Raw genomic sequence first — 15,490 nt, 5'->3', positions numbered from 1 at the left:
TGAGTAGAACAATGTGAGGACCACTGTTATCCGTTGTTTACCTTTAGTTAACATTTCTATTGTTAAGAGACCTTCAGGAGGTTGTTAGCTTCTTGCACTGTTAATATATTGTATCCCTTATGATGTGTCCATTAATTAAGATATGGATATTCAGGTATCATGTAAATGAAGGAGGGGGAGGGGTGGTCATTGTCAACCTATGAACTCCACAGTATGATAAGCTTATGGATCACTATTATTCTCATCATGACATGTAGGCCTAACACTGAACTGTAACCATGGTAATCACTTTGCAATGTGAATTGGTTTTTTTAATTTTCAATAATTAATATTTGTCTTAGATGCAACAATTTCTCAAGAAATGCAAAATTAACTCCAGATTATATGTACATGTATGTAAGACAGCGGTTGGTGGAGCGGATCTGCAAAAATCAGCATCTTTCATTCACCAAGTAATTTGCCCAAATCCTGGATCATTTCTGTAAGAGGTATGCACAACCTGTTCAAGCCACATCTCACAGCTACAAATACAATCTGCACATAAGAAGCTTACCTCGGCATCTTGGAAGAACGGTTCTTTCAGGTCCGGTGGTGGTTCGTATTTTGTGTAGGCATTGACAACCATCCATTTTAGTGATGCTTTCAGTTTAGCCTAGGAAATAACAAGAAAAAAGTTGATGTTATGAATCATGCTAACTACTACTGAAAAATGTTCATCTGATATTCAAAGAACATTGAAATGTAAGTTGAACAACTAGACATCTTGAGTTGATCTCTGCCAAAACATTTTATCATCACTGCCCGCTTTCTTTTTTTATGGATTCTGATTTGTTTTTCTTTAATTTCAGGCATAACTTTTTTGTAAAAATATTTCATAAGTTAACATACTGGCAAAAGATTTGCTGCCCAATTTAAACTTAAAGCAGGTGTTGTTAATTTTTTGATTCAAAACACATTTTCTCTCATCATTCACATCACTCATACTATTCACTATTTGTTGGTTGGGAAGCGTGGCTTTCCACACTACACAGCTATTTTTTTTAATTACCGGTAGCAGTTTTATACTGTCAATACAATAGCTATATCGCTATCTAGAAGTGGAGCTCGACTATAACTTTATTCTTTCAGTCTAACTTAATTAAAACATACCATTCTCTCCTCCCAACTCTCAAAATCAATGCACTAAACTTTCTCAACCAATCAGCATTCAGGATCAAATAGTATATTAGTACACATCTCACTACTCTAATATTGTTTCACAAATATACTTCTCACTCCTCCCTTCATAGGCAGCAATCACAAAATATGACATTAAGTTCCCTTCTTAAAGAAACCACATTTTGTAATGTTAATTACAGGGTCTTCAAGGAAAACAAGTCAATAACTATATAGAACTCTTGCACATAAGTAGGGCATTGCCATCATGTTTGGTTTACTGTACAATTAAGATGAAAATGTCCAAAGTGGCCAAAGTTGAATGATCCAGATGCAATGTGACTAATAGTAGTACTACTCAATTACTCATCAAAAATACACATGTAGGAATTATACAACTTTATAATAATTATTTAACATAATCACATCACAGTTATGATGAAGTTAGACTGTGCAGTTATTGTCGGCCAACGACCTAATCATCATCATATTGAACCTATTAAATCTGTGCCAAAAGAAATATATATGCATTCGGGGCTTAGCTGTTGAAACTGGGGAAGCCATTTACTTCCTGTCACAATCTAATGGGAAATGTTATAAAACTGCCACATCCTAGATAGAAATAAGACATTGAAAGTAGCAACTTGTAACATAGAATATGTGTTTAGGTGAAACATTCAGTAACATTATGAACAATTACAATTTTTAAAGCATTTTCTTTAAAAAAGTGATGGGTGTGTACTACGGTACTAATGTTGAAATAGGATGGATTAAACTACTGAGCATTTTGAAAAGGTTGTTCTATGCTAGAGTCCGAAGTTTACCGTTTTCTAAAATCCATTTTCCGTATTGTAAAATTTGTACATCCGTGTCATGAAATCGCTTAAAATGTATAAACAATAATATTAATATCATGCTCTGATTGGAATATTCTCACGATAATAGGCTGACTATTACGATGTTTGGAGGGATATAGGGGGTTCATGCCTTGGTAATTCTGCCCAAGGATTGGTTACAGGCATGTATCAGCCCTATCCATAAGAAGGGAGACAAGACCTTACCACTTAATTACAGGCCAGTCAGCCTCACTTCAATCTGTTCAAAAGTGATGGAACACATCATTCATTAGATAATGTTATGGATCACCTTGACAAATATAACCTGCTTAAGGAAGAGCAACACAATTTCAGGAAAGGATACTCTTGTGAGTTGCAATTAATAAATACCATGCAAGATCTCACCTCAACAGCAGATAGAAGTATTCAAACAGATTTGATAGTAATGGACTTTGATAAGGCATTTGATAAAGTTCCCCACAAACGCCTGCTTGCCAAAATATTCAACAATGGCATTAGAGGTAAAATTTATGAATGGGTGAAATCATTCCTCACAAATCGACAGCAAAGAGTCAAGATCAATGGTGAGTGTTCAGATTGGGCTAATGTGATCTCCAGTGTTCCTCAAGGAACTGTGACAGGCACTCTCTGGTTTTTGATTTTTATAAACGATCTCCCAGATAACATCTCATCTAGCATCCGGCTCTTTGCTGACGATTGTGTATTGTATCGTCCCATTAAGAACTCATTTGATGCAGAAAACCTTCAACAGGATCTGAATAAGTTAACAGAGTTGCAAGATCACTGGCAAATGAGCTTTAACAGTAAAAAATGTTATGTGATGCGTATAACTCAGGCCAGATCTCCTCACCAGTTCACTTACACATTTTAACAATACTCAGCTTCAGGAAACTTCACACCATTGCTATCTAGGTGTTGATATCTCAAAAGGTCCCGGTGCAAACACTGCTGCACCCGGTTCGTCGTCACTCTCGCCATTCCAACAAAAATTGTTTCATCGCCATAAGTGCCAACAAAAACTGTTCATACCTGCCACAAACAGTCCGTGATTGGAATCAACTACCAGAGCAACTTACAGATATGGTCATTTTCACAGTAAAGGGTGTAACTTTTGATTTTTAGGGTCAAAATTTCAAACCACTTAAATATGTTTCTGTTTACTGTAATCATGCATAGAAGCAACTTAAATTCGAGTAAAATAGTGTTTCAAGGCTTAAACCTTTTGAAAAAAAAAAAAAAAATTGACATTTCCATAACATTTTGGTTAAAATCTAAGAAAAATGTATTTTACATAAGCTCAGAAAATTATGACATGAAAGCTGGAATACATGTGAAATCCCATTCCAAAGTAAGTCAACAGATATAAGTTAAATTTTATACCATGTTTTGCTATGTTTGTAATTGCAATTTTGAAAATTTTTAACATCAAGGGTCATTTGCAATGGAAATTTCCCAACCTTAAACATATTTTTTAAGTTTTAATTGGGTTCCTAAAATAATTTAAATGTCTAACCGTGTACAAATACTACTTGATGAAAGGAACCTCCCAGCCAAGTTTCACAGAAATTGGAGTTATTTTTAGAATTGGCAATTCAAGCGATTTGTGTTTCGGAGGCTTCAGTTAACAACACAGGTGATCATAAAAGTAAAATATTTGGCTAACTACTACAAGTTGACATGAAAAAATAGGTAAAAATATCACAATTACCAATTTTCATGCTTTGCTTCTAAGTATTGAATTTCAGTTGTGACAAAAATTAAATTATCACAGCAAGTCATTTTTTTTGTTTGGAGGCTTCATGTTAACAATGGTTAAACATTGCAGAAGTAGTTTTTTGAAAACAACACTGTTGGGATCATCTAAGCTGTTATTTTCTTGTGTGTATTGAATCAATGATTCTATCACGGCAGATATTGTAGATTTATAACATGGTAATTTTTTCACCCATTTGTTAAGTATGGTGTTATTTGCATGTGAAGCCTCCAAGCGGGCTTTCTTGGATATCAGTATATTTTTCAAGCATTAACCATAATATCAATTTTTTTTAATTTATGACATTCTGCACATATCATGCAACAATTACAATGCAGATATCAATATGGAACATACCAATTTAGATATGCATAGATGATAATTAAGCTTACTGTTGTTTCGGTGGCTTCATTTGTTTCGGAGGCTTCAATTGTTAACGGAAAGTTTGTATTGGGTCCCATTTTCAAACGGTGATATATATCTCCATGATTTTAAAAACAAGTGACTTGAGGATCTACTTTGCTACATTTTGATAAATAGATTGGATGAGCTCTTTTATTTATATTTGCCCAAGCTTGCTGAACAGTTTGTTTCGAAGAATTAAAAAAAGTTAACGGAAAAACGGCTCTTTGAAGTCAAGATTTTATAAAAATTTTAAAAGCTTGCAAATCAACTAATTTTTGTTACCCATTTCAAGTTAAGATATCAACTGTTATGAATCAAGAAGAAGTGAAGAAATAACCAAGAATTATGAACCAAAGCTATACCCACAAAGTTTGTTAACAATTGTTAACGGAAAATGAAGCCTCGAAACGACAAATATCGAAGTCCGGTTCTCAAAAATACAGGGCTGTTCACAATTAAATCTAATGTGGCAGTGTTTACTGAACATATGACCGTACTTTCAGGATAAGAAAAATTATCCATGAACTAACTGAAGAAAACACAGGGTTTTACAAAAATGTTACTGTTTTTACAGTTTTTCAAAATGGCAATATTAGGTACATTTAAGCCTGCTAAAACTGAGCGCAGTAACTCCCGAAGATGATTATGCTACCCAAGGTAGCTGCTAACTAGATGACTTATGTGGCCAAAAATCATGGAATTCTGTGGCTTTATTAGAAAACTACGGATCAAAATGTTAAAAATCCAAAGTTACACCCTTTACCGTGAAAATGACCATATTCAAGATCCAAGCAACTTCAAAGAAGCAGTAACCAACCACTACCTCCAATAAACCATCATTCGCAAGCACGCCCACCAACCTACTCGTGTGGCTCCAACTTGATTAGCTTCAACTGGAGCGTTGAGTAGTAACGTACAAGACAAGACAAGACAATATGTATAGTACACCTTTATTTCGGTACATAAACAAGTCAGTATTTTTATCATAAAAATTGACACACACAACTTATGATTATATTTACCATTTATTGCGCTTATCTTTTACCAATTTTTGTCACATCATACAAAAATGTCTCTGATTCCGTGATTTTTTTCTGTTTTCCGTAAAACGGAAAACTTTGGACTCTATTCTATGCCAGTTGTATGTGTAGACCCTACCCAATTACTACATGACCACTTTATGATCTTAAATTGCATAACCACATAACTGTGAACTGTTATCCTACTATTGTGTTCTCTACACTTCAGTACCTATTGACATAACAATAAGGTCTTGTTTTTATAATCATTCACACTTCTACAGGTTTGTATAAATACAGCATTGTAAAGAGCCAATAGGATTATGTCATCGATGTAATTATGAGATTAAGTGTTCAAACTTCAGATCTTTGTATTGTCATTGTTATTCATTGTGTTCTCACAATTCAGAGGCTGCTAAAAACATATTATGTGAATTCCTAACAAATCTGTGACATACTTGAACAAATTTCATATAAACTCAGTGAGTGTCTTCCTGTATGAGATTTCAAAATAAAGGCAGTGTCAACTGTCAATTCAATGCAATTTGACCACAGATCAAACCTAAATGAGAGATATTTAGGACATCAAGGTAAAAAGGCATTCAACATTTGGGTGTGTGGTGCAGAGCATCAAACTTTGGGAACGGAGCACTGATTTTTGGGCAAAATAGGGGATTCTGAAATTTCAGCATGTGGACACTTCTTGTCATCATAGGTCATGGTTTTGTAAATTAAATTATTACTCAAAGGACTAGTCATATTTTTGAAATGTTACGATTCAATTTATACAGTCACTTCCAAAATAAAAACTGACCAAAACAAAATTCCAAATGTGTTCATGAACTAGAAATAAAGCAAACACATGTGGTTTACTCTACAACAAAGCAAATAATCACAAGATAACCTTTGCACCATTTATTTCAATAATTGATATCTAATTACAGGTGAATGAACACATCTGAATGAGTAAACTGGACCACTGTGTACACATCAAGCCATGGGTCAAATACAAAGCAATCACCACACACAACTGGTTCCATATTTTGGGCTCCCTTGTTCACACTTTCAACATTGCTACACACAGAAAGAATAGCATGTAGTTTGAGTTCTCACCAGATCCAAATTTGGAATCTTACACTTTCTCTTCAACTTTCCATGGGTGATAGCACGTGTGGCCGAGTGGATAAGGCGCCCGACTCATAATCCATAGGTTGCGAGTTCGAGCCCGCTCGTGCCAACGTGTTGTGTCCTTGGGCAAGGCACTTTATCCTCATTGCCTTCTGGGGGATTGGGTTGGGTTGGATTGGATGTTTGTATAGTTGTTTGTTTCATTGCAATATTGGCGCTGATTAAGCTGCTGCCTGCAAATTGCATTGTATCTGTTTAGTTGTGTTTAATGTACAATTCTAACAATTTGACCTGCGGGTCACCATTAGAGTTTGAAATAAAAAACCTTCCTTCCTTTATAAGGAAGAATGTAAAATACATAAAAGAAGTGATTTTTTTTTCTATTTTGAGTGTGGGTGTTTGTAAACGTTCTCATCTCACCCACAATTTCTTCCCAATTTCTACAAACAGGACATGTATGTGGATGAGTAATACTAATACATGTACATGTAATACTCCTGTGAGCATTTGAATCCAAAGTCCACCTACATCTACAGCCACCTCTGAACAATACGCTGTGAGCTAGATGGTGTAGTAGATTCTATAAAAAATCTCTTCTCAAGCTCTTCTAGATGGGATCTAATTCACACTTTGCAATTTGAACATCAGTCCGAGTAAATCATCCCATTATAGCAAATTAGCAACAAAATTTTAAAAAATATTTCTATGTATAACAAATGACCGAGTCCAATCAAATCAAAAAATGTTTTGTTTTTTTAAGAATATTTTTATGTCGACACATTATCGACATACGAATTATATCGACATGTCGACATTAAAAAACGGTGCCAAAGACAGCACTAGTAATAGATTCTATAAAAAATCTCTTTTCAAGCTCTTCTAGATGGGATCTAATTCACATTTTGCAATTTGAACATCAGTTCAAATCATCCCATTATAGCAAATTAGCAACAAAATTTATAAAAAAATTCTAACATAACAAATGACCGAGTCCAAATCAAATTATTTTGGTGATGGGAATGTTCCATTGATTGTGTTGTATTCCCTACACAGATTACATAAATTTAATTTAATTTAATTGATGCAATTACTACACCCATCATGCAGGTGTCAAATTATAGAATTTTTGGACCACATTCTGAACTAGAATTTCACAGATGATTGAATGCGATGCGTACACATGTACTTGGAAACCATACAGTAGAGCTACATGTACAACACACACGGAATGGGTAATCAAAGTGATCAATTTGCACCAATACACACATGCATGTACATATGTATACACTATACAGCTGGTTGTATTGGATCACATACGAATCTGGCAGTGATGCATGTTATCATCATTCATCTGTGATTGGGGCAATGGAGGTAAGAGAATAATTTCACAATGCATAAGAGGTTACAATTTGTCCAATGTTTGTCTGTGTTTCCGGTAACATGCGCCATGAGGTGTCCTTACAGAAATGGTCGGACAGTTAGCAAAATATAGTTTATGTTACTAAAAAATATTGAATATTCTGGTCACAAAATGGGTAGCATATGACTGCAAAGCCTACTTCAGCAATTAAGATATCACACCAAGACCCAAGTGTGGTATCTCTCATATAAATAAATGCCATTACCAAGAGTAACTTGAAAAAAAAAAGAAGAACTTTAGAAAAGCCAACAACAAACAAATTCTAAATAACAACAAACAAACAAGAAACAAATGAAGCACTTATATAAAATAAAAATGCTCAAAGCTGATTTTCATCAATTTTTTTTTGGTCATTTTTGTGAGGGTTTATCTTTCCCCAATGGACTTCCAACTGCGAAATTAACACCTCGCAAAAGTATCTATAGGAAGCATAGGGCAGGATTGGACAATTGCAAAAATAACAAATTCCTAATCCTAATGTACACGTATATCTCTCAAAATCGTGAAAATAACTGTACCCGAAAATTACAAAAATAAAATACATTAATTATTTTGTATAAAGTGGCACATCTATTTTAACATAATATATTATTACCGAATTCATTACAAATAATTTACGCACCTTTTTAATATTGTAATCTTCCAAAGGAATGACATCTGGTACGATAGAGGATGCATCGTTTTCTGACATCTCAGTAGTATCGTCACCTCCAGGTGGGGAAGTACTTGTACCGTCTTCCATAGTAGTTACTGTATTATTAAAGTTGTCACTGGAAATAAACAACAAGTAGATTAGTACATTGTAATTACGTACCGGCAGTGAACAAAACGAAAAACAAAAAAAAAAAAAAATCACACAAATTCACAGTAAAATTACCTCAAATGACTTTTGACCACACATCACATGTGACACGATCTGGTCCATGGGGGCCAAAGGCGGCATTTTTGAAAATTGAGTTACTGTAATTATTACTGAAACTCGTTAATACAAGCTCTGATAATACAAAAACCTGATAAGACAAGCTTGATTTTCAGGTCCCTGGCACTGAATCCCTATGTAATATGTGATGGATAACACAAAATCCTGATAAGACAAACTAAATTTTGTGTCCCCACAAATTTCGTATTAAAGAGTTTCCACTGTAATACAAAAGGCCATCATTTACTGAAAACACCAAGGGTCTAGCATACTTGGTTCTAAAGTTATGAAGTTTTTTGATGCCTATTTTCTTATGTATTTTATTGCTTTTATACTCCTTAATCTCAGTTTCAAATTTGCCGCCTTTGGCCCCCATGGACCAGATCGTGTCATAGCAATCTACTACATTTTCACTGATTTTGAGGCCAATTTTTTACTGTTTTCAACCAAATAAATTCTAAACAAGTCCCCGTACAATCCTCGATCTTTTGGACATTTGGATCGAAACTGACGGAGCTTTTGTGTGGACACAGGCCACAGCCACAAACTTTGCCTATTTATAGTAAGATAATATTACCAGGGCACTCGCATCAATCAGAGCAAGGAAGAAAGATAGTGTAGAAGCTAGACTTCTCAAGCAAAGTATGACTGCATGAAACCGTCAAAAGTTTCAAAGTCCAAAGTTGCAAAGACTACAAAATGTAGAGGCTATTAAAGGTGGGTCTTGATCTTGACCTTATTTTAGTACTGGCAACACTCCTCCTGCATCCTGGAGTCAGACGGTCAGGGTAAACCTGATTGACAGCCTCATCCCTCACTTTACACCATTAAAATGCAGATTTTGATACCAGGATGAAAGTTCATATTTTTTTCATAAAATATTGAAATTAGGCGTTATAAATCGGTATATTTCCGAAGAAATCATCAAAACATTGATGAATTAAGTCTCGACTGTGGTATCCGCGTTTGAGACTAATTCAACAGTTTTTTGATGATATCTTTGGAAATACACCGATATGGAATATGTACAATGTAGGATCTTTCATTTGTGACACGATCTGGTCCATGGGGGCCAAAGGAGGCATTTTTGAAAATTGAGTTACTATTTGCTAACTATAAACCGATCAGCCTCTAAACTGGAAGTTGACCATTTCGGGGGCTGTATTTGGTGTACATGTCACGTTTTGAACAGAGTAAAAAATGACCACTTGCGAGAGAGACTTGCTTTACCATGCTGCAATACTATCATGTATTGCATGCGTGAGCCACACAAGTTAGTATCTTGTAGTGACGAACAAATAAAGCTATGGGCGATCTTTTCTTTTAGACCACCCGAGCTATATGTTAAAATTACGAATTTATCAAATTAAACTTTTGCATCAATTTTCAAACATGTTTTAGCTGAACAAACATGTATACTTTTTACTTTGTCGAACAAGCTTTATTTTGTTCCAAAATCCATGTTTTTATCACAATTTTTGACGTAAAAGAGTTGAACGCAAAACTGGTTTTACGCTCACATTTAGCATTTCCAAACGCGTTTGACAGTTTTTTACTGTGTGACGCAATTCTGAATCAAGATGGCGAATTTCTCGAAAAACATGATGTATTTTATTAAAATGTCCCTCATTTCACAAATTCTTTGCCACTTTCCACTGATCTGATCATCTTTTTATGTGACGGAAGTGATGCTAATTTTATAAAGGTACATATATGTTTCTTGCTTTTCCGATAATTTTTAAATTGTTTTATGAGACAAAACCTTCCTATTAATATAGCTAAAATAATAATTTCTTGATCATGAATGTACTGCGTGCACTGCGTAATGTCGCAAGTTTAGTGGAATGACACGATAAGCGCGATCGATTGTGCACGCACGGAAATGCATTACGTGCCTATTGAGCTCATGATCGAGAAACTATTATTTTAGCTATAGCAAAATAGCCGTTTTCACTTCACTTGTTTTCAAAAAGTTGTTTTAACCTTGTTTTTTTACCCCATAAATTTCCTCATTTATCAAAACCCTGCCCTCCTTAAACCTTGACTTCAAAGTGTTTGGCAACTGTAAAATCTTGATGCAAAAGTAAACCTTGATGTAAAAGTAATAATTTAGTCTAAAAGGAAAAGATCGCCAGGCTATGAATTGCTCATGAACTCTAGCCAAGAATTTGCTCACCGATAGCTTCACATACATGTACTAGGCTAGAGACCATTGCATTCAAAATCCAGTTGGATTCACTGAAACATGACACCGTGTAAAGCAATGGAAGTTCAGAAGTAAACACAGCCCGATCACGACAGGCGATTGCATCAAAAATGTTGCTAAAATTACACTTCAACAAAATTTTAGACTGTCCAAAATATGCAAATCTTGCTCAATCAAAAGATACAGTTGACTCATCGAAATAACTATATCCAAATTTCAACATGAACAGAATATATAACCTCCGGTGCAAAAAACTGCACCGCTGTCCGACCGAAAAACGATAGCAACGCACTCTATAGCTAAAATAATAGTTTCTCGATCATGAGAGCTCAATAGGCACGCAATGACAATTGCGTCAGCGTACAACGCCTACCACACACGCTCTGCATTTCCTGTGCATGCACAATTGATCGCGCTATTGAGTATTGTGTCATTCCACTAAACTTGTGACATTATGCAGTGCACGCAGTACATTTGTACTCTCATGATCGAGAAACTATTATTTTAGCTATAGCATCGAATGCGTAACTATCGTGTACAAATTCTAAGCTTAGAGTTCTCGAGCACAGTTCCAATAACTGAAACTCCGGCTCCGACCGGGAGTTCCAACAGGTACTGTGCATGTGTGTACATGTGTTTGCATGTGTTTAATGTGCATTCACATACACACTTAGCTGTCGGTACTGAGAAATCGTTGCTCCAAAAATGACTGCAAATTTAATATACATTTGTAATCATTTTTGACCACAAAATATGATATGAAAACACAGGTGAGCAATGTATGAATATATAATGGAGAGGTCAAACAGGTCGTTAATTATTGTCAATATTAATATTTTGCGACATTTATAATGAAAACAATTAACACTGAAGACACCCCTATGGCACCTTCTACAACTTGAGAAAAAGCCCGCCCCCAACTCACCCAAAATTGGCAACCATGAGAGTTACCGAAAAGCGGGAAAGAGGCAATTTTTTACCAGTAGCAAGGACCGCATGAAATTGGCAAAATAGGGGTTTAAATTGGACTGCCCATGAAATTTGACTGTGAAATCAGCAAAATAGGGGGTATTTAATTTGCACTGTCCACGAAATTTGGATAAAAGGGGTACTTGAGAAAATCTAGTAATTTTTTGGCAATATTTAGTGTCATTGAAAAAGGGGTGTTTGAAATTCTAGTCATTTAAAATGGGTGTTTGAAATTCTAGTCGGCATTGAAAACCAAAAAAATGGTCGTTTTTGTCCAAATTTTGTCCTTGATTTTGTATGAAAAAAGGGGTAAATATGATGAAAAATCATTGCAAAAGTGGGTGTTTGAAAGATTTGGTACCTCTCATGGTTGCCAACTTTTGTGTTGAGCTGGGGGCCAGGAGAACAAGTCCTCAAATGTTGAAATTTGTCATGTTTGCTCGAGTAAGCTATGAATGACGTTTGGGCTATTACAGGTCCTGACAGAGGCCAAGTCCCAGGACTTCAATTAACAGTACATCCGCAGTACATGCATGAAGGATGAAGCAGTGCACGGCCACACATGCATGCCATAGCTGTCATGATCATGGGCAGAGAGATGGGCAGTGCAGTTCAGCATCCAGCTGGCTGCATGTCTCATCATCATTGATCAGATGATCATGTCTGATAATTTGCAACTCGTTATAAAATACGAATTTCAATGGACTGGGGTAAAACTTATGTTAGTAGTATTAGCACATACTGGGATTTTGCTCTTCACATACATTTATAAAGATATTATATCAATATTTCGAAAGAAACAGCTCAACAACATACATCCCACTTTGTCAGAAACCGTTGAAATGACATGATGAGGTCATCAGCGATGAAATATTCTGAGCATAAATATTGGATGTTCCTTGCAATTCTACAGGTGTTCCCGGCAGGTCCTTCACAAATAGTTACGCTGCGTAAAATCCTTACAGGCTGCTTTACTCCATGACATATTCCGATTGGTTTAAAACCCTTATAATTCCTTATTTTGGGGTAAAAGTCATATCATTTACGGGCCCAAATTTGGATCCGATCGGATATTCGACATTTGCAACTACGCATGCCCACTGTCTAGCCGGATCAATTGTCAAAAGAGGGGCTATTAAAAAAACAAAACAGGCGAATTTACATCAGGGCAGGTGTGACCAGATATTAGGTAAATATTTGATTGATTGATCAAATATTAATTTTGGAAATATAAAAACAATACGTTTTAATAACAATGAATATTGAATTGCAACTCTAAGGGGCTGTGCAAATAAGTGTACCCACTGTCAATTCTCAAGTATGGTCTGTCAAGAAATTGTTTGCCCCCTCTCAGTGGCAGTGCCAAAAATCCCCCACCTTTTGATGGGGTCTTCATCATGTCAAAAATATTTGCCCCCCCTTTACACATGCAAGGTTTTGGGGAACCCAAATTTAAAAAAAAATCTTAAATCGATGATCATATGCGAGGGCATCGAGAAGGAAGTTTTGCATATTTGAACATGTTCCTAACGTTACCTACACCTTTTAGGGTGTAATAAAGAAATGGTGCCCAAAACATCTGTGCCAAAAATCACTTGCCCCACACTTCTGACCTGTCAAAAAATGCTTGCCCCTCCTTTTGACCTGCCAAAAAATCTTTGCAACCCAAAGACCCCATCTTAGAATTGTCACCTTTTTTTTTCAAGTTGATTTCGAGGGCAAAATCAACAAAATTTGTGCAAAATTGCCACAAAAAGTGAAATTTTTCGTAGTTTTGGGTTTTGACTGGGGATTTTCCCCTCATAACCCCCCCCCGTGGTGCCACCACTGCTGCTTTTTATACAACCCTGATTCACACTTGACAAATCACAAAAAGCTTCACAAATAATGAGGGTTTCGTTTATTTTCCTAAATAAATTTCAAACATGGTACACTATTATTTGTTTTTATATTACACAGACATATTTTGCTATATACAAGACAAATATATAATAAGAGTAAGTTACTAACAATCCAGATACTAACTTTTGTAGTAAAATACTATTTTAGCATACAAAATATACTATGCAAATTATGCATGATTCTAATCTGATTATTCTATTACGAAGGGAGAAATGCTAAATTCTGAAAGGATTGTACATTGGTAAAGTAAATGAATTACCATGTTCTACAACCAGGACCGCCTACAAATGTGGGTAAAGGTTGTACAGTGTCCATATGATCAGGGACAGGCGATTTGCGCGGAACTTTTTTTCCCGCGCAATTGGCTTTTTTTTTCCTATGGGCAGGGATACATGATTTGCACTGAAAAAAGAGTTCCGCGCAATTCCGCGCAATTTGCTATTTTTTTCCGCGCAAATCGCCTGTCCCTGGACATGATCAAGGGGAATGAGTCACATTTCGACCCTGGTCAAAAATGAGTTTTACATGTGTTTCTAAAGAGGACATTTAGAGCTTTCAATAACTGAAAACCCCATGTTGATATGACTTTTCTTTGCCAAGTTACATCACTTGATCAATCGCTGAAAACAATAGAAAACAAAAGAATTTTAACACTTTCTTTGTCAATATCTCAAAATCAATATTAGCGACATCCGACTCATTTCCCTTGATCCTGTCACATATGAAAAAAGTGACTACTGATGGAGAGATAAAACTCACAACATATGCATTTACACATTTGATGGTCTCTCCTTTTTTCCCAGCTCGTGGAAATCGGGGTGGAAATGGCCCTGGTCATGAAGATTTCCATGGGAACCAGGTGCAATTTCCCCTAGGGACGTAGCAAGGAGGTGGACAGGATGGACGAAGTCCAGTGGCTCCAAGCAAAGGCGAATATAGGAACAGAGCTGATAAAGGAGATGTTAAAAGGCCCCCGCACTGCTCCATGTCCATGGCCTCTGAGGCTCTTGATATGCCCCTGATTGCCCCTGGCTCCTGCTTATTTCAAATGCTGCTTTTTTTTTTAATGTCTAAGGGCATGGGCAGGGGCCGGGGATGGGTCACACATTAGGCACCATCACCCAACATAAATCACCTGGGCTTCACCTTGGAAGGGTCACATTATTAATGAAGAACTAAATTTATGGGGCTTTTGATGTACAAATCAGAGGTTTTAACTTACTTTGATGAGCTGCATATAATCACCAGTTATTTGAAACATCCTAATATTATTACAATATAAATATTTAAATAATTTGTTGAAAGTTTGTCAAAGATTGCTAAGTAAACAAGCTGTTTTTTTTATATGGAAAACTAGTTTTAACAAACAAATTAATAAAATACACTTATTAAGTTAAGTTTATATTGCTTAATTAACTTAAATGGGAAAACAATATATACAAAGTACTGACATGTATAATTTTGGCAAGATGTATATATATTTCTCCATCTGAAATAATAGCGTGTGTGTCAGGGACTGGCTTTTGAGGAGAGCGAGAGCAAATAGCTCTCTACTGCTCTCCTTAAATCTGATATAGGAGAGTGATTTTTAGCTCTTAGTTGACAATTCTCTCACATTCTATTGTAAATGCTCTAAACAGCTCTCCTGGAAGACTCCAGTAGAGCTATTCAATGCTCTCCTGCAAATTCAAAAAGTACCTGGTGTGTATGCTAATGTTGTCATCAGTTTGGGAAATGTTGACATTAGTCTTACATGG

The 15,490-nt window shown here is 35.8% G+C and overlaps 1 protein-coding gene across 1 annotated transcript in view; it reads right to left on the bottom strand.

Annotated features, from left to right (window-relative positions):
* LOC140151090 (calmodulin-regulated spectrin-associated protein 1-like) overlaps positions 1 to 12,931 on the bottom strand; it is a 70,597-nt gene extending 57,666 nt beyond the window's left edge. The window contains 3 exon segments of the mRNA XM_072173304.1: positions 554 to 652; positions 8,360 to 8,507; positions 12,648 to 12,931. Of these exon segments, the coding sequence (XP_072029405.1) occupies positions 554 to 652; positions 8,360 to 8,479 (219 nt within the window). The 5' untranslated portion in view covers positions 8,480 to 8,507; positions 12,648 to 12,931.
* Between the last annotated feature and the right edge of the window lie 2,559 nt (positions 12,932 to 15,490).

The sequence above is a fragment of the Amphiura filiformis genome, chromosome 4 (assembly GCF_039555335.1).
Source record: "Amphiura filiformis chromosome 4, Afil_fr2py, whole genome shotgun sequence".
Lineage (NCBI taxonomy): Eukaryota > Metazoa > Echinodermata > Ophiuroidea > Amphilepidida > Amphiuridae > Amphiura > Amphiura filiformis.
The sequence above is the reverse complement of the archived record's forward strand: the minus strand, read 5'-3'. Positions and strand labels throughout refer to the sequence as shown.